We start from the raw sequence: 27026 nt of genomic DNA, 5'->3' as shown, positions 1-27026 counted from the left end.
TAATGAATCATACTGTCCAGCTACCTGTCCTGGTCAGATGACAACTACGCAAGGCATTGTATATACGTGGTACTTACAATGCATTAATTGACATTAAAAATAAAATTTGCAAGTGAGAAGGCTGTTATATTGGGTTAGACATTCTTCAGATTACAGCTGTAGCCCTTTGCTCTATCTTGCAGAACACCTGAGTAGACCAAACCTGTTTGTTCCATCTTCTGGCACAAATGTTCTGATCAGGACTTTGCTGCTTCTGCCATCTATGTTTTCCTGATTTTTCTAGGCCACTGCTTTTCTAACTGTCCTTGAAGCTGAAGATGTGGGATATGAGAAAAGGATAACCTTCAATCATTTTTAGGCCCTCCTTTCCAAGTCACCAGGCCAACATATGATATGACTGAGCAGTGGATGATACGACAGTGTGGCAAGCAAGACCTACAACTTAATAACTAAAGACAGGAGGAATCCCTACTGCAGGCAGCCCCTTCTCTTTTACTCCACTTACACTCTCTGGGAGAAGGAGCTGTGAATCTGCAGAAAGGCAGAAAGATAATACTTGTATAAAGTTAGCATGCTACCACAACTTATTTCTTACTATCAAAAATCCCTGCACAAGACCTAGACATCTTGCTTTCCACAAGAAAAAAAGTTTTATTACACAACAGAAGTTTTGTATCTAAGGTGTTAACAAGCAGTCTTCCCTCACGGAAAAAGAAAAAAAAAAGAAAAAAAAAAAAGAAAAAGAGTCTAGTCACACTAAACCATGTCATCCAAGGCTTTCTCCAACTTGCCCTTGAACACTGCCAGGGATGGAGCATTCACAACTTCCTCAGGCAATCCGTTCCAGTGCCTCACCACCATCACAGTAAAGAACTTCTTTCCTTACAATTAACCTGAACTTCTCCTGTTTTAGCTTTAACCCATTACCCCTTGTCTTATCACTACAGTCCCTGATGAAGTGTCCCTCCCGAGCATCCTTATAGCCCCCCTTCAGATACTGGAAGGCTGCTACAACTTCTCTTCTCCAGGCTGAACAGCCCCAACTTTCCCAGCCTGTCTTCATATGCAAGGTATCTGGTCCCCTGATCATCCTCGTGGCCCTCCTCTAGACTTGCTCCAACAGCTCCATGTCCTTCGTATGTTGAGGACACCAGAAGTGTACACAGGACTCCAAGTGAGGTCTCAAAAGAGCAGAGCGGAGGGGCAGGATCACCTCTTCACTCAAGATTTTAGAGGTACCATTTCACTTCTTGAGGATGCAGGGTTTTTCTTGTGCTCAGAGGCATTCAAGTAGCAGTCGAGAGGGAATGCCATTAGCTTATCGAAACAATGAAAAAATGGAAGATCTTTCCCCCTCCCCACCTATTTCCTAAGACCCTCTGGTCTGGTCTGCATGCTGAAGGCTTTTCAAGTAGCCTATACAAAGCTCTCCAGCTCATTTCTGTAGAGGTATGGTTGTGGGGTTTTTTTCCCCAGTTTAAGATGCGTCTACTGAGTTGCTTTGTCATCACAACTCTGTTAAACTGTTCCAGTTACCTTAGTTTCAATCAGCACAGTCTATTAACCCGCTAAAATACTACTATGGTACAGATGTAGTCTCAAATAATGTTTTGTGGTTAACAGGTAATTATTAGTAATAATACTTGGTTTCTCTCTTACCTTTTTACATAACAGTTCACAAAAAAGGCTACAGTTCACAGTCCTCTTCTATTGTGAAAAAAATGTATTGCTGCGTCAGACATCACAGCCGAAGATTAAAAGTAACTGACACTGTGTCAAGTTTACTAGTACCACTAATATGTTTTACTCCTTTTTAATGATGAATTTTAAAACAGATTAAAAAGCAAGTTTCATAACTGAAGGAACAATCCCCGTCTTTGTTGCTACTTTGAACTTCAAAAGCAGATCAATACTATTTGTAACACAAAAGCTTAGAATCTCTTCCAGAGAGGATAATATAGATCTCCATTAGATGTTGGTGAGCAAAGCAATTAAGCAACACTGATCTCTAATCAAAACTGCACTGAAAATATATTCTACGCACAACAAAAAAAAGCTCAGAATAGTTTGGGTTCAGTGGTTTTTTTGTTGTTTTGTTGGGGTTTTTGTTTGGTTGGTTTTTTTAATGGCAAGCATGCACTGCAGAAACCATAGTCTTTCACCAATATCTGTATTAAGGCTACGTTCAGTAGAAGGGTTTAACTGACTAACTGACCACAGAAAAGGCTTCAGGTTTATTCTGGTGCTAAACTGCACACTGTAATATGTCAGCAGCTCCTTTCTTTCTTTTTTTTTTTTTCCTCTTTTCCTTCAGCTTTCTCCCCTAGGACTTGTCTGGACTTTGAAGCACTTGGCTGAACAGAAGGCTGCACCCAGAGAAGTTTTGCTGTGCGACCACATAAGCCTATAACCATTTGTTAATCCATAATAAATTTATTATTGTTTATGAGCTTCAGCTTCGATTTTCTGTATATTAACCACTCTGAGGCGATCAGAGACACTTGAGCTGCTGCCCTGCTGTGGTGCGATTAGAACTTACCCTTCCCCCACTTTCCAAGAAACCACAATTGAAGGGTAGGACCAGCAAGGAATAAAGCAGATCTCGTGATAAATCATCTATTGGATAAACACGACACTAGTTTGAAGGGTAGAAATCTAGAACAGAAGTAACTGTTACTGCTGCCTAATTTAATACGCACTTGAAGGTTAATTTCTCAGTAATATGAAACTAAAACACAGAGAGTGTTTCTCACAGGAAAACATTAAGAACGAACATGACACATACAAGAAAGGTACAGAAAGTACATGGAAAGCTGGAACTGCAAACCAGCACATTACCAAAGGAGTGGGAATAAGAAAGATCACAGTATTAGCAGTGACACTTACTCAGGAGAGAGTGACAACACCAAGAAGCAGATCAATACAGTTTGCTCTGCAGAGTCACTGAGATCAACACAACCTGATGGGTTACTGCAAGTGACCCGTTTTCCTGCTGTTTCAGCAGGCTTTTCTGCAGCCCTTCCCTTCTCATACAAGAGATCCAAACAGCTGAAGTTTTCACAAGGCCGAGCAAGCGACATTACCCAAACTTCTGCCCTAGCAGACTAATGGCCTTAGTTTCTTTCTCAAACAGCAAGAAGGACATTTTCATTTAGACACACAGTTGCCAACAACAGCCATACTGAGTTAGGGACCTAAGAAAGGGTCTCTCAGGCCTTCTACTCCTTCTCCATTTAAAATATCAGTGCTCTCCCTTCCTGCCATAACCCTCACCAAGTTCACACAAATGTAACTAGCAAAGTTTTAAAGGAGAAAACATTAAGAGCATCAGTGGGACAATACTGGGTTTGGTCAGGCGAGAAATATATCAGGAAATAGCTGAGAACAAGTGAGTAACACACAAGTGACTCAGGATCCATTCCCACTACAATGGGGAAAACAGGCAAGTCTTTTTTCCACATGGACCATTCCACCCATCCCAGGTAAAAAAGTACAGAGCAAATGCCAATTTTTTTCATAGCAACTTCAAAAAGGACAAAATATTTTTCATGAGAAAATCGGCACATTAACATACTGAGAGTTTGACTAAACTATACCTTGATTCTTTTCCGCTTTACAACATAATTCACACAAAATAAGTACAACTGTGTACATGAGGCATTTTGAGTCAGACAAACATCTTGCATGAGTCGCAACTTTTGTAATTACAGTGGCACTTTCTGACATATCAGCTTTTACTTTTACAAAGTAAATAAAGCAGACCACCTGTGCCTTGTGGCCATCATGAAACCTACCAAAACAAGCTCGTCATTTATATTTTCGTTAAGATCAAGTAATAATAGAGTGCAGCCCTTTGACTTACAAGGCACAAGTGTTGCAGTACATGGCACACAGACCCCTTCACATGCCACAAATACTGCATTTCTACTGCTCAGCTTGCTGGAGGAAAACACAGCCACCAGATACTGAGCATTCACTCCATCACAGTGAGGAGTCAAACTTCCAGTAAAACATAACTGGTATTAACAACAGCTCAAGTGTTGGCCACATCTAGTTTGAAGATAAGTAACAAATGCCATATTTTCAGCAGCAAACAGTTCAGCTGCAGACAAAAGGCAACAAACACAAGTGACCTTTCTAATACACCACATCTAGCATCTGCAACAAAATAGTTTATTTTTTATCCTAGGAGGCAACTCAGATGCTAAAAGTTTATTTTTTATCCTAGGAGGCAACTCAGATGGCAAAGATCCTATTCAGGAACCAAACTAAACTACTGTAAAGAAGGGCAGCAAGTTATCGCTGCTATACGAGTTTTGCTGAAGCATAAACCCACTGCTCATGCGATTTTGAAGCATAATTATTCACAGTTCACCTGAGCGCAGGTCGCCAGCACAATTCATGCAAGAAGGAACCGAGTTATCTTGCTCGGGATACTGGTAGCACATGAGGTCACTCCCATCAACTGCATTTCCCTCTCCTGCACTGAGGTTTTCAGACCTAAAATCAGCAGCAAAGCGCTTGCTACCTTCTGCCTCCACATAATTAGCACTATTAATCCCAGGCTATCCAAGCCCCCTGGCGTGCCTCTGATTTGGCTTTAATCTCTGCCGAGGCCTCTTCCTCCTCTCCACAGAAAGCCATTTAAACCTTGGCAAGCCTTTCGGTTTAAAGTGATGTTCTGTCGCAGAGGGATTATTCCCAGACGGTACTGGTGGGAAGCACCTGCAACGCTTGTCCTCCTTAACCCCTCGAAAAAAAGGACGAAAGTTACTTTTTCAGAGGGCGACCGCTTGGGACGAGGCGCGGGCTCCTCCGCACCTCTTGCTTCCCGCAGGCGCGGCCGGCTGCACCCAGCACAGCTCGGCTCCAGCCGCCTCCCCGGGCGCTGTCCCCGCACACTCCGCCGCCTTCTGTCACCTCCACCGCAAGAACTGATTAGTCATTTGCGCCGCCCGCGGGGCGTCCCGCTCCCGACAGCCGGCCGGCGCCTCCCCGCTCCGCGGGAGCCCCGCGCTCCCCCACCGGCTCGCCCCACGGCCCCGGGCTGCCCGAGAGCAGGGAAGCTAGCCCAGGCCGGGGCCGCTCCGGCGGGTGCAATGTCCCCCGCGGAAGAGGGGGCCCCACTCACCCCATGAGCCAGTCCATGGCTAGGTCCCGCCGCGCCGGGAAGCTCCCGCGGCCGCCGACTCGCCGCTCACCGTCCGCTCATGGGTTCACCGCCGCGGGCGCAGGGGCCGGGCTCCGGGCCGCTCACTCACTGCCGGGCTGCCCGGCTCCGGCTGCGCGGCGCGCTGCAGGCGGGGCTGCTGCCAGGTCCCCTCCTCAGCCTGACACTCGCGCACTGGGGCGGCCGGAAGTAAACACACGGTGCTGGCGGCCGCCAGCCGCCAACCCGGAAGCGGCACCCTCCTTGCCCCGCCTCCCACTGCCTCCCGGAGCATGCTGGGAAATGTAGTCCGGGAGCGGCCGTGAACGCTCTGACTGCCAGAGGGACCCGGGGCTGAGGGGTGCGGAGCTTCTCAAGGGACTTCCTCAGGGCTGAGGCATCGAGAGGGTGAGGAAAGCTTGGAGCTTCCACATGGCTGCCAGGCACTGACCCAAGCCATTCCCGTGTGGAGACCACTGTTCTCATCCCTTTTGGCATCCTGAGAGAGCCCCAGAGCCTTGGAGGTGCGACACAGGCTGGCTGCCTCCTCCACCTGCCTCGTCCTTCCTGCTGCTGATGCACCTTGTGCTCTAGAGTCTCCTCTTAGACTCAAAACCTCTCCTTTCTTAGTTCCTCTAATTGCAAAAATAATAAGCTCCACAAAACCAGCAGGAAGTACCTGCCCACACCCACAGACAGTCTGACACCACACCTCTTTAAAGTGTAAATGATCCCAAATTTTAAAGAGGAGAAATCCTTTCCATGCAAATCATTGAGGTGCAGCTTTTCCAAGGGCTGTGTGAAACGGATGTCCACTGATTTCACCCCCTGGATCAGCAGCACTGCTTAGGTGGAGATGTTTACAGAGGCAGATCTTCTGGGGGTGATTTCATGCTCCAGGCATACGTATTAATTAAAAGCCATTTGTGTTAAGGGAAAGTGACAGTTACTTCATTGGACACCCTGCAGTCACCAGCTTTCTGAATGGCGTCTTTCAGAGGCTGTTGGAGCCTCTGGATCCCCCCGATGTGCTGGAGGCACAAAGGACCCTCCCAGCCCCGTGGTGCTATAGGTGTGGGGGTCCCCAGAGCCCCTCATGCCACAGACACCCACCCATGGCCCCACTCATACTGGAAGAGTTGGTCCCCAGCCATCAAACTGACTCCAATGAGAGTTCCAACCAAGTAGCATCATCCTGGGGCTAGTGATGCACTGCAAGGGAGTGTCATGAGGTTGGTTTAACAAGAATGTGTCTTGGTCATGGTTGTTTTGTATCCCTCTGTCTAGAGCAAAGGTGGTAAAATTGTTTTGTATTAAAAAACATATTGCACCGTCATCTTTGAGAAGACCTTCACTCTGAAATTTGCTGGGGATCCCTTTGCACAACACGTAACTGCTTTATTTGGCCATTCTCCTCTAACAAAATTTCACGCTGAGGATTAATTGGGTATCCGGCAGTGTAATATAAGAAACATAAGAAGAACAGAACTTGAAAATGTGTGTGATCTGTGTTCAAGTACAACACCTACATTTCATCTTTTAATTGTTTATAGTTTTAGTCATTTTTGTGTTTAGAAAATGTAGCATGGGGTAGGAAAGATGTCTCTTGCAGCAAAACCCACATACTTTACTGAGTGGCTGGAACAAGGATTTTTTGCAATGTTTAAAGTACCAGATCAAACCATCTGCAGAAAATAATTATCCTTTATGCACACACTTGATCCAGTCATTATCTGCAAACATTTGAGAACAGATGTCCCTCATTTGAATTATGTTTTCTTGTTGGCCTTTGTTAGAAGTGTTTGTAGCAGGGCATTTGAGGATGAACTCCATCCAATTTTACTGTGGGAGGCATTGTACCAGGAGTAGGGTGTTTAGTCATATGACACACGTTTTAAAGCAGAGATGACTTCTGATACAATGAGTTTGTCATGTCAGATTAGCTGTTTTCCTCCTGATTGCATTAAGGAAAATGTATGACAACTAGCACTAGGAGAACTACTGGTGCAAAAGAAAGACAACGACCGTCTATTTCATTAATCTTTCGTATCAGACCTTCCAATGGCAGAAGGCATTTATCTGTATCTCACCTAAGGTGGTTATTTTATAGTTTTTTTCCGTTGTCGAATTGGCACTGCATCTACTGCTTTTTTTCCTTCTCCCCTCAGCCACTGGAAACCCCAGAGGTCCTTCTGGCAGACCAGGCATTTCACATTCATCCCTGTTCCATCAGGTCTCTCTATGAGCAACTCAAAAGAGCAAAGGATGTGCCAATCCAAGAGGCTCCAGTGGTTATTTCTAAACCCTCTAAAAAATGCATAACAGCCATTTTTTTTTTGACAATAGCAAGCCTGGCAGGCTGTGGGGCTCTTTTGTGCTAAGCCCTATGCACACACATAAAGAAAGGGTGCTCCTTGTTCAGGGCCACAGACCTGCAGACCTTGTAGGACATGAATATAAGGTGCTTAACAAGAAACAGTCCTCGGCATACAGATGTGGTAAGAAGCACAGGGGATTGTGGAGGTTTATAATGCTTGACGTTGGAGGGTTTTGCACAGACTCTTCCCTAGATTACTATCCCACATCTTACTTGTGTCTAACAGGATTTAAAATACACCTCTACTCTGCTCTTGTGGGGCTTCACTTGGAGTATTGTGTGCAGTTCTGGTGTCCTCAACATAAAAAGGACATGGAACTGTTGGAACAAGAGAAGGATCAGGAGAATGATCAGGGGACTGGAGCACCTCCCGTATAAAGACAGGCTGAGAAAGTTGGGGCTGTTCAGCCTGGAGAAGAGAAGGCTGCGTGGAGACCTCATAGCAGCTTTCCAGTATCTGAAGGGGGGCGATAAGAATGCTGGGGATGGACTATTCATCAGGGACTTTAGTGACAGGACAAGGGGTAACGGGTTAAAACTTAAACAGGGGAAGTTTAGATTGGATATAACAAAGAAGTTCTTTACTGTGATGGTGGTGAGGCACTGGAATGGGTTGCCCAGGGAAGCTGTGAATGCTCCATCCCTGGCGGTGTTCAAGTGCAGGTTGGACAGAGCCTTGAGTGACATGGTTTAGTGTGAGGTGTCCCTGCCCATGGCAGGGGGGTTGGAACTAGATGATCTTAAGGTCCTTTCCAACCCAAACCCTTCTATGATTCTGTGATTCTATGGTTATTGCCAGTCTGAGAATGGCTGTGATGCGCCCACTGGGATTGCAGGATCTGGACTGTAAGGCTTTTGGCCTGTGGTGCATTGCAAGGAAAACTGCATTCACCTGCTCCTCTCCTCCTTGTTCTACCACCTGTATCCCCTGGCCTGACTGGCACAAGAGGACCCTGAAAAAAGTGCACACCCTGCTCCTCCTGGCCTTCAGGCATAGGGTGGCTTTGTTCCCAGGTGTTCCTCAGAAGCACCAGAGCTTTTTGGGAACTGAAGGGAGGCTGAGGGGGATCTCATACAGACCAGACAACAGGAGTTAGGGCAGACAAACCTCTTGCATGAGAATTTGGCAGTCATGTAAAGCTCTGCAGAGCTCAGCATGAAAGCCAAGGTACAGGATAGCATGGACCTGAGTGCTGTCCCAGTCTATCAGAGGGCTCTGCTAGATCCCATAACCCCTCAAGAGAGACACTGCAGTCCTGAGACTGGCTCAGTACTGGCTGAGAGCTGCCTTGGAGTAGCAAGCTTGAAGGTTTCTTTCCTTATTTTTCCCTCCTGTGCTTGTCATGACCAGGTTTGTGCCAAACAGGATGTTTGACTGTAGTGCAGACAGCATCTGTCATATATAGCTGATTTTCATACTCACTTTTCAGTCAGCTTGCTTTGCGCATCTGGTAATAAAGCAGTGCTACAGAGGGCAAACGGCTATGAAGAAGTAATCAAGGTACCTGTCTCTCTTCAGCTTTGTCCTTTACTGCCTCTGATTTTATTGCCATTACCTCCCACAGCAGGAAAAACTGCAACACAGAGTGCTGAGGAGTGGGAATGAACTTTGCTCCCTTACTGGCTTATTGCATCAGAAACACCTGTCCCTCCCTCACCACCTAATATTTGATGTGGGACTGAGCAGCCTCATATCTGATACCTTGACAACAGCTTTGGGTGTTCTCTCTTCTCTCCCTAAGTGGCTGCTGTAGTGCTGAAGGAACAGGCGAAGGAGAAAAGAAAGCATTGCTCAGGGCTGTATGAGTTTTCCTTCTCTTGATTTGAGGCAACATCTTACCCTGGGCAGCTGAGAAGCCTTAGTAGGCAGAGATGTGAACCCATTTGCCTGACTGAGGTATTTCCAGTGGGTGGCAGAGAAGCGGAGCAGGTGATGACTGCCCTGACACATAGAGGGTGTAACGTTTTTTAGCAAGCTGCAAATCCACTGCTGGGTCTTCAGCAACAGGGGAAGATACGCCCTCACTGGGAAGACGTGGCAGACCCATGGGCTTGAGATCAAAATGGTGCATTTGTGGAGTTCTGAATGTGGCGCTGGCTCTTTAAGTCATAATCATCCACATACTCCTTCCCTGAGACAAAACGCCTTTGTCCCTGTGCATGAAACATATTACAGTTCAAATTCCTGCAGAGCCATTAGAAAAAGCAAAGTGCCTGAGTCTGACTGCGTGGGCCTCTCTGCAACTCTGAATGTGATTGTTAATCATGCTGGATATTAATAACAGCATCTCTTCTTGGTTGGAACATTTGATTTTTTTATAAATAAACACTGTGAGTGGTTATAAATATTGATTGCTGCCAGTAATAGTAAGACGTTTTAGATATAGCCTTGCAGCAAGACAATCAGTCCTGCCGAGGACCAGACTGGGAAACAAAAAAAAAATGGAATTTTGGTTCCAGAACTAGCTGGGAAATACAACTTGTATTGAGATGTCTGAGAGAGGGCTGAAGCTTTGGGGAGGAGGGCTGAAAGCTCTGTCCTTGGGGGTCTGCATTGCCAGGGATGTTGAACAAAGTTCAGTCTCTCTCCCCCAGTCATAGAAGAACAGAAGTATTAGGCATTTCCTCTTTTAGACAACAACTTATGAGTGGATGTTAAAGCACGAGACTGGTGGTGACTGGGTTTTATTTTTTTCACCAACTAATTAGGTATTACTGAGCGATGCCTGCCTCACACCTCAGCTTCCAGCTGGAAAATCCCTCTGCACCAAAAGCCTTGTGGGAGAAGATGTGTAAATGCTCAAAAATCTTCAGTGCTTAGGAGTGCTACAAATTAGGTGATTTTCTCTATGCTTCCAAGTGGGGGATACAAAAATTATGCTAAAGTGAATTGAATAGTAGCCAAGAGAGTTTTAATTTCAGGTGGGAAGCTTGGGAAACCACCTATGACCACTTGTGGGGTCAGTATGCTGGGCTGACAAGTATGTGTCAGAGAGCTCTGTAAGCTGGATGAATGTGGGTTTCCGTTTGTCCCAGTGCTGGGGATGCTGCATCATTGTGGATAGGCTGAAACCAAACCCATGCTCTCATTTCGTGTGATGAGCACTAGCCAATTTGAATGGCCCCTTGGAAAGGGGAAGTAGGAGACACACACCAGCCCTGTTGCTGCTGCTTTTCCTTACTGATAAGCTCTTGCCCAAGTGTATGTTAACCCACTGCCTGTGTCAGGGTGGAGAAAAGGGCACATGGTGAGAATCAGGACATGCATTTTTAAGTTTGGATAGGGATGTCCACTCTGTGAGGTTGAGTCATAGACTATCTGCAAGGAAAAGGTGTTGCACATAACTGGAAGCCAGGGCTTGCCCATCCCCACTGGTTTTGCAGGAAGATGGAGACAGTGTCGGAAATCGTTTGCATTATTTTCCTAATGCTGCATCTCTCTCCCAGATGGCAAAACTCCTGCTAGGCCTCCACCTTGGAAAAAAAAACAGGAGGCAGAAAAGAGCCTGTAAGTCTGTTCTTCAGATGCTTTTAACTAGTCCTTGACATTACTTGCAAAGGCAAAGAACAACTTCCTGGCACGTCTTTCCCTCTGGTAAAGCTACACGTAAAGCCATTAACCATGTGACCCCCAAAGTGACCTCAGATCCTCTGTCATGTCTCCTTCAGAGCAAGGAGATGGGCAGCCCATCTTCGCATGTATGAGGCACTTCTCATGCAGGGCAGAATTTTCCCTCACAGCTGTACGCCCAAATAGAAGCAGCTTTGGATTTGCAAGCCATGGGATGATGGGGTGACTCATGTGCCAGATCACACCCAAGGGTTTGCTCTGTGGGTCCTGCAGGCTCAGCTTGGAGCAAGTTGTATGAGAACACATGGCTTGCTCGCATAACGTGGGTGAGAGCAAGCAGAGGGCTGGATCCGGCCAGCTGCTCTGTGCCTCCCACTGCTGCTGAGGTCGGGAGTGGGATCAAGGCTCAGCATCCCTCAGACGCCATCCAGCCCCGCGCAGGGTTGGTACCCGCAGTACAAATGAGGTCTCCAATGGTTGCACTGAAGCGTTCCCAGCCCCCACCGATTACAAAGGGTGCCTGGCAGAACAGGAGTCTGTTTGTCTGCTGTGCTCTGCACAAACAGTCGCTTCTGTAAATACATCTCACATGAGCAATTAGGAATGGTTCGGGGAAGCTGCTCTTCACCGGGCACAGAGGAGAGCTCAGCTTGCTCTACCCTGCCCGCTGCCTTCCCAGCCCTGGGTCTGCAAAGCATCCCCTCCTTTCTGCTCCAGCCCTTTTGACTGGGACTCGGTGCCTTGGCGACACGTGTGACAGCTGCCGACTGATAACCAAGCACGGAGCAGCCTGGGGCTGCACAAGAAAGAGGCACACATTGCTCTTCAGCTCCTGTGACACCCTGGGGGCAGTGAGAACTTATTTTAAGGGTGCAGGAAATACTATGTTGTGAAATTGAAGCTGGCTCCCACTGTGCTTGGAAACCACCCAGTCTAGCTCAGCAGCCATTCTTATCACTGGCTAAATGCAATTGTAATTATTTCATTCCTCTCCCTCCTTCCTCACGTTGCTAGCATTTTTCTCCTCTTTCATCTTGCACAATTAAAGCTGAAAACCAACCCAGGAAAAGTGCTAATCAGTTATTATTCATGCATATTTGCAATGCCAGGTAGAGGCCTCAGCTGGACAGCAGGGCTGCCTGTACCAGGATCTGGTCATTGGGAAAAAAAAAAACCAAAACACAAAAGAGAATTATTAATACCAAAGCCCTAGAAGTCCTGGCCCCAGATCTAGAGGGGAGATGTCAAATGTGATTAGCACATCACAAGCAGCATGCCTTGATGCATAAGCTTCTTCTCCTTACAGTGCACTCTGTGCTAAAAACCAGGGGGAAGAGGCAGGGAGAGGTGGGAGACAGTCACCCTTAAGGATAGGGCAGCGTACTGCCTGCTCTTTAACTGTCTGAAGAAGGCAAGTCAGTCCCACGTTGCTATCATGGAGGGAAAAGAGAGCTTTCACTAATGCTACTGCTCTCTTTCATCTCTGGCCCTGCAGCATGAACTCAGTTCATCTTCTCTAAATATTTCCAGCAGGAAAAATACCTTTTGGGGGGCAGAAATTAGAGCTGAAGTGCTCCCATACTGCTGTCACCTGATTTTGCTCTCCACTGGAGTCCAGCTGCAAAAAAAATAGCCAGTCTTGCAAGACTTATGCAAAGAAAAGCTCACAGAAAAAACAGCAACAGAAATGCTCATTAACGTGTTTGGAAACAGCAGAAACCCCACGTTTGCTTTAATTTTCCAACGCCTATCCTAGAAAAAAAAAAACAAAACCACTCTTTATTTTGGCGTTATTTGGAACTGGACAATAAAGCTCTAAATAAAGCTCTATTCCCTGCCCGTGAGATAAGGGTATGATTCCTAGCGCCAGCCTGCTGTCCTCAGGACTTTGCATCCCAGGAAGACTCAATGGCACCATCTGATGGCTGTAAGAACAGCAGGCAATAAAAGCTGCTCCTGGAGATGGAGTTGAGGGGGAGATTAATGTGAAAGCTATTCCCAACCGGTGACATGCTTCCTGTCTGAGCGCAGATGGGTCTGTGGTCTTTGTGGAGGCAAAAGGAAGCTTTGGGAGGGATTCGGGAATATTGAGAGGTGGGATGGTTTGGCCTGCATGGTTGCAGGACCTGCTTGAGAGGATTTAGGGTGCATGGGTGGCCACATGAGGCTCTTGTTGATGCAGGCTATTCAAACCAATGGATAATTATTTGGTAAGTAGCATTTAATTGATTTTTTTATGTATAGGAAGTGTTAATTTCTCCAGCAAATGCTGTAAACAAAGGTCAGCTTTATTCCATGTCTACTTTGCAGTGTTAGCAATGAAAGGTGATCTGTCCTGTTTCTCCTCTGACTCTGATGACAGCAAGGGCAGTAAGTGCAAGGAGTCAGCTAGATTCTGGCCCCTGCCCATGGAAACGTGCTACCACATGAAATCCAGGAGGGCAGGGTAAGGGCTAAGAAAGCTTTGCCCAGCGGATTTCCTCAGATCTGTGAGGATCCAATGGTGCCATGACTGAGTCACTACTTAAAACAAATGCCACCATTGTTACTGCAGGATCATCATTTGTTGCACGGAACTGGCTGAAAAAAACTCCTTGCAGTTTATCTTCATGGGCTTATGGAAGTGCACCTGTTGGTCCTTTCATGAGATAAGGCTTCTGCTCCGAGGTGTGTGACCCATCTGCCAGCTGCATGAGCCTTTTTTAAAGGAAGAGATGAAAACCCCTGTCCTGGGCACAAAAGGGCTTTGGCTCAGTGTGGAGGTTTCCTCTGGGCATCCACACGCTCCATGGCTCTGTTGTCTACAAATCCATACCAAAATGAGAGGCTTCTCCCTGTGATCCCTAACCTGTCTCCAGGGAAAACCACAGCCACCACCAAATCTCTCTCTCTGGAGGAGCTCAGTGAAGGCGGCTGCAACATAACATGACTTTTCCTTCCTCTTCTAATGGTCATTCCTTCCTGTGAGCTGCCAGCCTCAGCTTGCTTGGTCAAGGCACTGGGCTGTTGCTTGTCTGCCTTGTTTCTGCTGTTGTCAAAGGCAAGTCAGCTTCCTGGATGGAGCTGATAGATGCAAGGGAGGGCTTGATCTTGGTTTGCTTCTGGCAGCCAGCACTAGCACTAATGTTTGTGATGGCTCATTAGTCATTTATGAAGTGCACCCAGGCACCTGAAAGTCTTCCTGGGGATGCGGGGGGAGTGAGGGAACCCATTTTATAAGGGGTTGGGCAGTAAGTTGTTTGCTTCATACTTAGGAAAGGAGCCCAGAGTAGATGACGTGGTTTCTGGCTGTACCTCCACCAGTCTGTTTTGGTGCCTCAGCTGCCCAGTGTGGTTGCTCACTCTACCACCTGGTTGCTTGGGCAAGCTGGACCTGAACGGATGGGAGATGTGGCCTGAGTGGTGCAGGATAGTCCTTCATGGGGAGCAGGATGCTGCTGACTTAGTCATCACCAATAACTGAATGCTCCCCGGCAGACTAACAGACTTGCCACGCAAGTGAGTTTGCATAGAGATGCAGTCATCTCTTTACCAGTAGATAGAAGTCATGCTGACAGCTCTGAATGTGTGGGAGAGGGAGGAGAGGACACTGCCATGGGCACAGACCCTTCAGAAAGTCCATCCCATGGAAAAGCAGAGACCATATGGTGTGGGTTCCCATGCAAGGCACCAGGTTTTCCCTCCCTTAATCTGCAACCTTAACCTGGGAGAAAATGTACTCCCCTTCCTCCACTGGGGAAGATGGAAAGGACAAATAAAGCACACAGTCAGCCAAACAGGCGATGCTGGCCAGGCTAAACCCCTGTCCTTCTCTCTGCAGTTCCGATTGTGTTTCCCTTAACTTCCAGCTTCAAGGTCCCTCAGAAAAGCATTCCTGGGGGGTGCAGAGAAGAGACAAGGAGAGGAAAGGCAAAGAGGTTTCCTGAAACCAAAGGCTCGAGGGGGACATGTTAAGAGGTGTGGATCGATAGCCAAGTTTTCAAGAGCCGCCAGACTCCCTGGATCAGTGATAATAGAGGGGTAAGCTCATTGCTAATAGCATTGGTGGGTACGAGAGCCAAGGGCAGCCTGTTCATGTCAGAGGAAGGCTTGATACTGTTTCTGTGGCTCTGTCAACAGCACTGCCTGCTGCAGCAAGCGTCAGGAGGATCATTTTTCATTACTTACTTGTGCATGGACTGGGTTTATTTTGGTGAGGAATGGTATCAAGGCTTGGTCTTTGGCTGGGTTCTATCATGCACAGTGAAGCTGGCAAAACCACAGAAGTTATCTGAGCCAGATGACTCCCTGCAGTGACCTGGGTTACCTTGCTGGCTGCATCCCCTTTAATCCACTTTGATATAAAAATACCCCAAAGAGGGATTATTCCCTTGCCCAAGGGGGTTATTCCTCTTTCTAAGGGATCTCCATACTCTCACTGCTGTTCTGTTCATACTCTCACTGTTCTGTTCATTTGATTGCGTGGTTTTGAAGGGGTTCAAGGCGCACGCCTGTGGGATTGGGGTGAAACCAGTTACCATCAGGAGTCCATGCCCAGGGCCTGTTGCAGGAAGCATCTAAGCCTCAGCTATTTCTGTTTGCTGCCTGCCCCTGCTTTGTCTGGCAGGGTTTGTCTACCCTGTGCCAGTCTTGCACCCAGTGCTGCAGCATGGGGAACTGGGGAAGTGTGGTGAATAGAATTTGCAGAGGATTTTCCTTTTTTTCCTGAGGTTCCCACAGCTAAGCGAAGTCATCGGAACTGAAAGCATTTCAGGAACCCTGTGTAGCCCAGAGGACTAATTATGAAGCCAAGGAAGAAGAGGGGAAGTCAGAAAGTTCACAGTCATCCTAATGTATCCCAAATATGCTGGCCCAGTGACATGATGGCCTCAGCTACAGCAGCCACGGGCACTTCTTAATCAGCCAGTGCCTTCGCCTTGATGGAAATTGCTCTCCTCCTGTCTCTGACTTGCCTGTGCCATATGTGCTCCCCTCTCAGCATGGTGCCAGAACTGAACCCACAGCTCTATGGGCTCACCCTGCAGCAGGGGTAAGTGGCACAGAGCCCTGGGCTCCTGGGCATTGTCTCAGGTGCTGCATAAACAAAATATCCTGGTCATCTGCAACAGTGTCGCAGAGGTTTGTAGTAAGTGAGAGGCGGATGCGCCAGCTACTTGCAGGGAGCATCTCTTGCATGTCCTGGCTCTTGTCCCTAACGCGTAGCCTGTGCAGCAATTAACAGTGCAGGGAGAGGCACCCCCGCAGCACTTTGACTTTATGATGTACTTTTGCTTGGCATCAGCAAGGTCTGAGGAATGTCTCTGGTGAGGGAAGGTTAATACTCCCTGGCTGGAGACGAGGCAGTCTGGCCCTTGCTCAGGGCACCACCAAGTCTGCTGAGCAATGCTGTGTGGAGGCTCCTGTGGCCCTAATGCAGATGCTTCGTCACTGCACTGTGCCCAGGGGATGCTGGGCCAAAGCCGAAGCCAAGCCTTGAAGCCAGGCTGAAGGAAGCAGCATTCCTGCACACCGTGAAATGACCGGTTCAGCTAGAGAGGGTTCTTGCTGAGCTTCTCGCAGCTCCTGATGCTTGAGACCGCATACGCGGGTCACAGATGGGACACACAGTCTGGAAGGCAGTGGTGACCTGTCACTGACCTCTCTTGCTGATGAAGAGGACAGACTGGGATGTCAGTAAGGGAATTTTGTGTCGCAGAGAAGGATGTCCTAGAAGTGGAAGGGACTGTAGCATCTCATACAGCTGCCTGTCAGAAGCCTAACACTTGCCAGTGCCCCAGCCTAAACCTAGTCCTCAGTGGCTTTAGAGACGTGTAAGGCTTAAACCACATGGTTCAGGTGAATGAAGCAGGACAGATGTGGCTCTTAGGAACACACAGAGCCTTTCCTTTACCCAGTACATTTCATAGCTGGTGTGCTGGAGATGAGAGGGGAGTGCACACCATGGACACCAGAGCTGACATGTCCTTCTCAGCCAGGAAGGCAGGTTGCTTGCAGAGACACTGAACCAGTGTGGCCTTGCTCTTATGCAGTAATTTGCACCTGTAGAGTGCAAAAGATTTCAACTCTGAAGCACAGAGGTGGGCACCTGCTCTTCTTCATGTGGGTCCAGAGCCTGGCTGGTGGCTCCTGTCCCACCACTGGCTATTGCCTTGCAGACAGCTTCGTCCTCCAGACTTCTGTCCTGCATCTGTTCAACAAGACATGTGAGTAGCTGCTCATTTTCCTTCCTTGCTCTTCCTCCTCGTCCTCCTCGTACCAAACACCCACAGTGGTGCTTCAGCACACTTACAAAATGGGGTTTGTCTGGCACTGAGTATCGTCCTGAGCATTCCTGAAGGATGTGACATGAGGTTAAACTTCCTTTCCCCCTTCCCATCTCCTGGTGTTGCTTAGGCAGTTTTTCCTTGGTTTAAAGAGCTCCCGAGCCATCGGGAGCTGCCACTAGAGGTTGCTCACATACCTCACTGCAGGCTGGGTGCTGCCAGGGCTGCGGGGCTCCGCAGGGCCAGGGCACGGCTTTTGCTCAAGATACATCTCAAGGACTTCCCTCCAACCCCGCTCAGAGCCCGGCTTTGAGGCAGGTGCCAGGGAAAGTTGTTCCTTGAAGCTCTGGTTTGGGCCACCAATGGCCCATTGCCTCCTCTGGTGTGTCCTGGCTTTGCTGTGCCTTTGACAGCCTTTGGCAGTGTGATGGACGCCATGGGATGGCAGTGAGGATTGTGAGATGGAAGCAAGCTTGGCAGGTTGGTCCTGCTCTTCTAAAGCATCATGTCCAGCCAGATGGCTCCGTGGGTTGACGCTGACAGGAGGTCACTGGGACGGAGGGAGCACACAAATATGTGTTTACTGGGGCATGCTGGGGCTTCATTTCCAGCCCACAGGTGGATGTCCAGGCTTCTGCTTCCCTCTGTCCTGCATCCCTGACTGCTGTTGCGTTGGCTGAGCTCAATGCTGCAGAGCTGGAGACACCATCTCCTCTGAGGCTCTCCTGTGCAGTGCTTTGCAGAGGAACACTGGGGGTCTGCTCATCCCAGATGGATGGAAAGGCTTCCTTTGTGTTAGCGCAGGATCAGGCCTTTAGCATCTCTTACACAGAGCCCCAGGGCAGGGTGATGATGAGAAGCACCACAGTCACAGCCCAAATCCAGACCAACTGCCCCCTTCCATGCAGAGTGGATCTATTTGCACCCAATGCATATCTCTGCAAACCAGACAAACCAGACCTAGTCTGGGGTACCACATGCACTCTCCATCACAGCTGGCATCCCAGCATGCTTCCTCCAGCTCTGCTGATAGCACCATGCTTGCCACATCCTGTGCACTGTCCCCACAGTGTTGTGGCAGGCAAAGGAGTCATGTCCTCCCCCAGCAGTGGAAGCACTGGCATGTTAGCTCCTTGTAGACACAGGTGTGCACCAGTCAGGACGCAGCTCTGTTCCCAGCAGCACCTGGCTGTGACTCAGAAAGTGCCTCAGGGAAGCAAACCAGAATGGGAAGATGCTGCCTTTTTGTTGTTTGGAAATGGAGTGGCTTTTTAACATGGAAGCCTGTTTAAATTCGCCAAGGTGCTTTGCAGACACGGCAGCACCCACTGCAGGGGCAATGTAACAACCTGCAGAGAGGAAGGAGGGTTGCAATTAATGTGGACTGTGAGCAAGATGGGAGCAGCTGGGTCATGCCCTGGGCATCTGAGGGGCCAGTGGGATTTTGGCACAGCCAGACCCATGCTGGCATTCAACATGGATGGTTTCTGGAGAAGAGGATTTTTGTTTGCATGCTTACCCCGAAGCCATGAAATGCAGTTCTGGGGCATTTTCCTTTCCCTGCTCCTGCCCACACAGTTCCCTTCTGGCAGGGCAGTGAGCAGGAGCAGTACTGAGGGGCTGCCAGCATGATCTATGGGGGTTGCAGCATTTTGGGTCGGAGGACACGTTTACACATGGGTTTACCACATGCTGTGGTAAATCCACAGCAAGATAATTGCCTCTCTTTGTGGATGGCAGCTTTATTAAAAAGAAATAAATAAGACATCTTTAAAGGAAAGTCGAGTGAGAGACACAAACCCCATCCTTGGGGCAATGCAGACAGATGAGTAATGGGGCCCTTTGAGTAAGTGCCTGCCTGGCCAGCTCTGAGTCACTGAGCAAACAGCACCAGACTGGAGCCAGTGGCAGGGCTATTCTTAGCCACTTGCAGGTCAGGAGATACTGCTGAGGGAGAGGAGGCAGGTTAAGGGGTGTTAGTGGGGGAAAACATTTGCTTTCAGTATAAAAAGCCCTTGAAGCCAGCCTGAAGCTTGGCTGCAGTAACCCAGGCTGCTCCACATGGCAAGTGTGAGGATGAAGAGGGTGGCTGCTGCCATGCCAGGGAGCCTGGGCTGAGCTTTTCAGTGAGCAGGAGGGAGGGAAAAGGCACCTGGGGAGGTGAGTGCTCCTCTGCTGTGCACATTGCCCAGAAGGACCTGGAGGTTCCCTGGTCGTGGGGCCAGTGGGCAGCACAGACAGAGCATCACCCTCACCTGCCCTCTGAAGCATCCCCTCTTCCCACCCACCCCAGAGGGTATCACTTTGAGCTTCCCAGGAGCGACCTCCTCTGAGTCAGCTTGGTGTCCCTGCTGCAGCCAGGGTTGCATCAGCAGGGATGGGAGGTGGCAGAGGGGTGCTGCAAAGGCCTGGGCTGGGTTGCACTTGGTCTCCTTCTAAATAAAGCATCTCCAGTCATGCATGCTGGCTTGAGTTGCTGGCTCAGCCCAGAAGCCTGGAAAACCAAATGACATCATCTGGGTCCACTCAGACACAGAGTGCACAGGTTTCAGCTGAAGAGTGTGGCCAGGGAGCGTTGCTGGTTTCAGGGAACACTCTAAAACTGCCCTTTCTCCCTGCAAAGGACCCAGACAGGCAGCTGACCCTTATTTCGGCCTTCACTCTCACCCAGGGCATCCCAACCCAAGTCCAGGGCTGTGATTCCGGAAAGAGTGTCATGGGTGGGAATTTTGGGACTCACTGCAGTAGTACTCCAACCCAACATGCTCACTAGCCTTGCCTGCATCTACTGCCACTGAGAGCAGGATACCTCACCAGCTTGTGAAGTGACATTGCGGAGAGGAAGGTAAGCAGTGATACAAGGCATCCGCATCCCTCTGGCATTCTGTGGGTGAAGACCCTCAAGGGGCCCAGGATTACCCTATCAACTATGGAATTATAGCCTGGTGGTGTGGGAGCCAGGTGGGGCCAGGATCTCTCTCACACACTAGTTCGGCTCCAGCTCTGCCTTCCTGGGTGACCTCTTGCATTTTTGCTCCAGGTTTCCTATTTGCACAAGCTGGGGTGAGTAGGGTTCTCCTCTGATTTCCAGAGCTCTCAGGATTTGGTAGCGCTGATCCCCATCTGCAGGGGTACATGGGAAGGAAAAATTAAGCCCAATAACAGTAATTACTTTTCTCCTTCCCATGGGTGTTGTAAGGATTAGCTCATGTTTAGCAAAACCCCCTGTAAGTGCTAAGCATTATTAATGTCTTGGATTTTTCCAAGGGGTTTTTCCCTTCACTGGTGTGGAGATGCAGCAAAGTCATCATAGCCCAAGGTAAGCAACATCCTATTTCTGTTAGGCTCAGGCAGTGCCTGCAGGACAAAAGCAGCCCTCACCTTGCTTTCCGTAAATGCTGGAGGGGTGAAGCTGATCCCTTCTTGCATCAGTGCACAACCAACAGGGCTCTGGAGGAACACTCACTTCAAGGAGGGTCTCAGAGTGCCCTAATAAGGGCTCATCTCACCAATGTGGAGAATGGCATCTCCCAGACATTCAGTGAAGTGGAGCTGAGCCAGGGGTTCTGCTAGGAGCAGCAGGGTACACGGCTGCAACATTGCCTGAGGTGGACATGGGAGCTGGGGCCAGGTCACAGCTATGGCATGGCTTGGGGTACAGGTTTGGGTGTCCTGACTTGAGCAGGGGTGCATGGGGGGTGTGTGTCAATTCATGCCCCTGGGTGCCCTCAGCATCCTGACAAACAGCATCTCTGAGCACCAGGAGTACTTAAACTCCTGCAAAATGTGGAAAAGCAATGTACATCACCTAATACTGGAAAGCCTGCAGGAGATGATAAATTCTCTGTACCAGGTTCCAGTGCTGGAAGAAGGTCCTGAGTCCTCCCAGGAGGGGAAACCAGCTTGTGGCTGGCTCAGCCCCTGCCCAACCAACTACAGCAAATGTCCCTCCTGGAGACCTCCAGGCCTCTGGGCAGAGGTACAGGGGGCTGAGGCTCCTCTGGCACTGGACCCTGCCTCCCTGGCTTTCCAGCCCTGTGGAGACAGGGCTGACTTGCTGTGACCCCTTCTCCCCACGCTGACTCAACCATGCCCCCGCGGTGGGTGGCCGCAGCCTGGGGTGGGACAGCGGGAAGGTAAAGGCAGTATGAACTGGCAAGCTTTCAAAGAGGCCAAAAGCTAAATAAATAGCCAGCAGCCTATTTCAGTGGCCGCTATATTTAGCTCAAGGAACATTTATTTATAGGCTTGGCAGCCATTCTGAGTCAATAAAAGCCCAAGAGCTGGAAAAAGGACGTTCCTGGGTTTCTTGTTGCAGTAATGGTTTCTGCCGCGCAAACCACGAGGAGTGAGAGGCAGCCTCGGCACTGGGGCAGGGGGAGGAAGCTGTGCTGGGTGCACACTCAGGGGTTCCTTTGCCAGGGGATAGTCTCCTCATACTTGTAGCCCCAGCTAAGAGCAGACACCCTGCAGCATCACCTGGGTCCCCGCCAGTCTCCTGGCCCAGAGGGAATTCCCCTCTAAAACACAACAGGATTTAGCTGTGCCCATGAAAGCAGCGACACGAGATGTCAGCCCTGGGAACTCTGCTGCAGCATCTTCCCCAGGGCAGCAGGTTTGGAAAAATGAAGCCAGGAGCAGGTAAACGGGAAGTGAGATGGGAGCAGCACTCATGTTTCTGTATTAAATAATTTTCCCTTTCCGTGTCACACATGGCAACAAGTGGCTGAGAGAGGAGGGCGTGCAAACAGCCCCTCTGAAGCTGCTAGTGGGATCAACAGTAGAAGAGGCCAAAGCTTCACGCTGGACAGTGTAATTTCTACCCCAGCAGCAGATGATGGCAGTAGTTCTAAGAGGCTTTACAAAAGACACTGCTATTGCAGCTGAATGAGAGGAGTGGATTTATGAAAGACCAGGGTATTTAGCCCAGCCTATGGAAAACAGCCATGGGGATGGATGTCCCTTCTGCGTTTAAGTCAATAAGTGATGCGGCTTTCTGGAGCCAGAACTGCAGGGAGCCTGCTCATGCCTTCTCCTCCCTCCAAAGCAAACCTGCTGCAGGGGAGAGCAGAGAAATGCTTCTGCCAGCTTCTGCTTGAGCACAGCCAAGCCAAAATGAGGCTGCTTGGTCAGTGACCACCGTCTGCTCCCAAGCACGGCACAGTTGCTGCCATGGGGAAGAGGCGGCAACTCAGCTGTGGGAGGACCAGGAGATGTTTATAGGGTTTAGCTGTAGTGCACAGCAAGCGTGTGGCTATCTGCTGCCTCCATGGCAGGAGGAAGGTGGGAGCAGAGCATAGCTAGGAGGCAAAAAAAACCCAACAAGAAACCCCCCAGAATCTGTTTCAAAGCAAACACTCCATGCCTTTGTACTCTTTAGCTGGCAATCTGTACCATCCTTTACACTTGCGTATACCCATCCAGAGCAACACCTGGCCGGTCCTTTCCACTAGAAAGGGGCTGCTCAGCTGCCTGCCTGCTGCTTCAGAGCCACAAGTTACACACAGGACCATTACAAACCCCTAGAGTGGCTGTTTGCAGTCTATGGGCCCATGGATGCCTCAGTTAATTTTTATCCCCCTACTTCCTCAGCCAGGAGTCTTATTTCTGCTTTGAACTTGTCCAGCTGCAGTTTCAAGCTGTTGGTTCCTATACATAGATATGGGCCTGGCTGCGTGTCCAGCTCTCCACTGGCTTTGGCCTCCACTGATGCAGCCAAAGATCCATTGCCCTCCCCAATGCCCCAAAGAGGACCCTCCAGCCCCACCCTGAGAAGGTCCGGCCCTCAAAAACCAAGGCTGACACCAGCTGTTAAAACACCTATTTGGGTATTTATTACAACACGTTGTTCCAAAATACAAAAGAAAGGAAAAGAAAGTAGAGGGTAGAAAAGCACTGCTGTTTACAGCCTCTGGTAATAAATAAATAAGGACGAGGCAGGGACAGGGTGTCTCCTTGGGTCCAATACTGGCACTGGCCAAACAGGCAGCGAGGAAGGGAGGGTGGTAGGGCTAGTGGCCAGAGCCTCTTTCCCTGCTCAAGAGTCCCCAGGTACACCAGGGTGGGTGCAGAGCCCCTCCCTGTGTTGTGCTTGCTGAGGAAGGGCCTGATCCTGCAGGGATGGGGGTGGAAGCTGAGGAGACTCAGCCCTGGTGTGGTTGGGACCTGCCTGCTTCCTCCCTGTCCACGGCTGCCCAAAAGGCAGGTGAGGTAGGAAGGGTGATGCCAGACCAGGACCCCAGTGGAGGTCTGCCAAGGTCTCCCACGAGAGGGTCAAGACCTGAGCTATTTGCTCTCCTGCATGGTCTCAGAGCAATCTCAGAAATTAGTTCAGCACAGCGTGATGAGAAGGACCCCAGTCACAGTGAAGCAAAGGTCATGACAGAGACAAGAGACCATGCCCAGGCCACTGAGAGAAGGGTGGTGTTAAACCCTGCAAATTAAAATAACTCTTCATGGGGCTGGCACAGTAGGGAGAACGTTTCATACTGCAGTGCAGACAGGGTTCCTTTTCCCTTCCCCTAATGTCTCCTCCTTCACCTTACAGTCATCTGGGAACCTCCAGGTTATACAAGGATCCCAGGCGATGGGTGTGATAAAGCATCACTGGACTCTGTCTGTTTACAACACCCTGATTTATCAGTGTTAGGCAAAGGCCATATCCAGCTCCATTTTGGGAGCCATTCCCAGCTCCTTTCTGAATCCCTCCAGGTGCTAGAGGCCACTCACATCTCTCCTTACTCCTCTGCCACCGATCTTGTTCTAACACTGGCCATGTGTCCTTCAAAGGCTGTGCTGTCCCTGGGCTGGGGGAGCTCACCGACATGAGGAGAACACTCAAGCCAAGAAAGCCCAGGGCACCTGGCTAAAATGGAGTGCCCAGTGCATGGGCTCAGCTGCGTGTGGAGAGCTTTGCAAACCAGCTGCTATAGCAGAGCAAGAAGCCCCTGCAGGTGAAGATGCAGCCTGTAGGTGCAGCCAGCTGAAGAAGGTGAGAGGACTATGACCTGGAGAGAGCTAATGCCGTGAGCTGGATGCCTGGCCAATGCTCCTTTTGAAGATGTTACAAAAGCTTTAAGCTTTTGCCATTTAATTCTCTGTTCTTGGTGCCAGTGAGCTCCTGCCTTTTGCAAACATAAGCAGGCACCTGTAAAGGGGAGAGGAGCAGCAGGAGGGGAAGGGAAGAGTTAAGAAAATTGATCTGCCCAGGGTTTGGGTGTCTTTATACCCTTAGGAAGCACTACCCTTCAGCTCCTCTGACAAGGGTTTGCCTCCTGGGGTTTGGGACAGCCGGAAGCGCAGCCCCAGTCGGGCTGCGGGGAGCAGAGAGAAGGTATGGTGGGGCCTTGCGTTTATTCACAACAGAGAAACAAAGAGCAACATACAAAGAGTAAGAAGCAAAAAGGTACAGAATCATAACCATAATAATAATAATAATCATAATAATAAATACTCAAATCTATCATTCATAGATTGCAATGACAACACTGATAGCTTATTATCATTAGTATTAAGGATGGGAAGGGGAAGAGGACAGCAGGAGAGGGTTCTGGGGAGCATTGTCTCCTAAGGGGCAGATGTGACGGGAATGGACATCCAAAGAAACAAGAAGACAAAGAGAAGGGCCAGGAAGGCGGCAGGTCATTGGGATGCCGCTGCCAAGGCTGGGGGTGAGCCTGCTCCAACCCAAGCCTCTGGCTCAGTCTTGCCAACCTGATTGCTGCCTTCTTGCCAGCTTCACTTAGCCCCCTGGTAGGTAGCTGGGAAGGATGTGGCTGGAACGCTCAGCTCCAGGGACAGACAGGGGCTGAAGATAAGGTTGTAACGTCCCTGCTAGCATGAAGGAAAGCTGTGGTTTGTTCCATCCTTCACGTAGTGGAAAGCTCAGCCACTGCCACTGCTGTGACCATTGGGCACTCAACAGCTTTGTTGGTTCTTCCCTTGCAAGGAGAGATCTTTCCTCTCCTCTGCACACACTTCTGCCACTGGGGAACCCTACAGATAAATGCACCTTCATCAGATTAGATTGGAAAGGTGAATTTTGGTTCCAGTGAGGCTTTGGATTGGGTTGTCTGGCTTGTGAGAGCCCATAAAAAGACTTGGCTGACAGATGATGGGAAAAGCTACAAGCTGGCACATCCATCCTCACGATAACTCACAATCTGATTCATGGACAAAGTGGTCTGATTGAAAAAAAAATCAGGGCCTGATTTAAAAAATATATCATTTCCGTTAATTGTAAGCCACTTGGTGACCCTGATGGCTTTGGGTCAGCACTGGCACTAGACACTTACGGAGGGCTGCTCCATCAAAGCGTATTTTCTGGATGTAGCCTTAAAATATTGCACATAAGAGTGCCTAAATCCCTCAAACATGGCTGAGGAGCATCCAGGGAATGGCATAATGGAGATGACAAAAAGCAAACCACTTATCTGCCTCTTTGCAGACATTTAGAGTCTCATGTACAACATGTGCCCTCTCCTTCCTGTCTTACTCCAGATGCTTTTTTGCTTTCATAATGCACCATGTCAGCTAACGGAATGAGTTACAGGAGAGCTTGATAGTGCCTCAGCTCATCTCCCTACCTGGCTGTGCCAACCTGATGTCCTCTTTTTATTAAATTCATTGGGAAGTCACCAACCCCCTCTCCATTGCCCAAAGCTACGCCTAACCAGCTCCTGCCAGCAACATGCCTGACCTGAGCTCAGTTGATCCATGCTGGCACCAGCCCTGGAGGACTACAGGATGGGTGGGAACTGAGCAATGCAGAGCAGAGATCAGCAGGTGATGATCCCTGGCATGCTTGGGAAGAGCTGCCACTACTGAGGGCAGCAGGAAGGGAAGGGAGGCCAGTAGCACTCCTTGTGCAGGAAGCAGGCAGCACTAACCCTGGGCTCAGGGGGTTTACTGGAGGGAGAATGAAGCCTTTTTCCCTTCCTCCTTGGACTTCACATCAAAACCTCCTTGAGACCCTGCTGCAAGTGCAGCTCTTGAATAGCTGCCTGGCTCACAGGATGGACCCAAGTGCTTATTGGAGTCTGAAAAGGGAGCTTAGATAATTGTGACATCATCCTTTCATGGCCAGAAGAGAGAAATGTTTGGCTTGGCAAGACTGAGCCGGTTTGAGGTTGTTGATGGAGGCAACGATGGGTGGTGCTGGTGGGCCTTTGAGGGATGGCTGTGAGATCAAAAGTGATGTGGGAAGAGAAGTAGGTGGTCACTGGCTCTCCAGCCAGCTTCGTCCCTCGCCGCCACACCTTGGGGAACCAGGCAGGAGCATGTGGTGGTCCCCAGCATCTCACCAAATGGCCCCATGGAAAACCAGAACAGCTAAAGCCAGCCTGCAGAAAGACCTCAGCCGTAGACACAGAGGTGTTTGGGGAAGTAACCAGCTGAAGCGAGCAGCCCCTCCTCGCACGATTGCAACTCCTCAGTCCTCTGCTTTGTGTTCAGTTTTAAACCTGAGATCATTTGGGTTTGTCATGTATAGTTTGATTTAAAGATAGAAATGAACAACAAGAGGAGGAACAAGGGAAAGAGAGAAACCATGTGGACCCAGAAAAGAAAAAAACAACACTCCAAGGATGACACAGGACAAAGACATGCACGAACAGAGACCCCTGAGGTATTAGCTTTGCAAACTAGTGCGAGACAAGGGAGAAAGCA

The 27026-nt window shown here is 49.3% G+C and overlaps 1 protein-coding gene across 1 annotated transcript in view; it reads right to left on the bottom strand.

The window, feature by feature from the left end:
- MOB2 (MOB kinase activator 2) overlaps positions 1–5384 on the bottom strand; it is a 120795-nt gene extending 115411 nt beyond the window's left edge. Inside the window, exon 1 of the mRNA XM_080618564.1 lies at positions 5132–5384. Within this exon, the coding sequence (XP_080474690.1) occupies positions 5132–5148 (17 nt within the window). The 5' untranslated portion in view covers positions 5149–5384. The remainder of the gene's footprint in view (positions 1–5131) is intronic.
- Between the last annotated feature and the right edge of the window lie 21642 nt (positions 5385–27026).

This window comes from Psittacula echo (assembly GCF_963264785.1).
Source record: "Psittacula echo genome assembly, chromosome: 5".
NCBI classification, from domain to species: Eukaryota; Metazoa; Chordata; class Aves; order Psittaciformes; family Psittacidae; genus Psittacula; species Psittacula echo.
The sequence above is the reverse complement of the archived record's forward strand: the minus strand, read 5'-3'. Positions and strand labels throughout refer to the sequence as shown.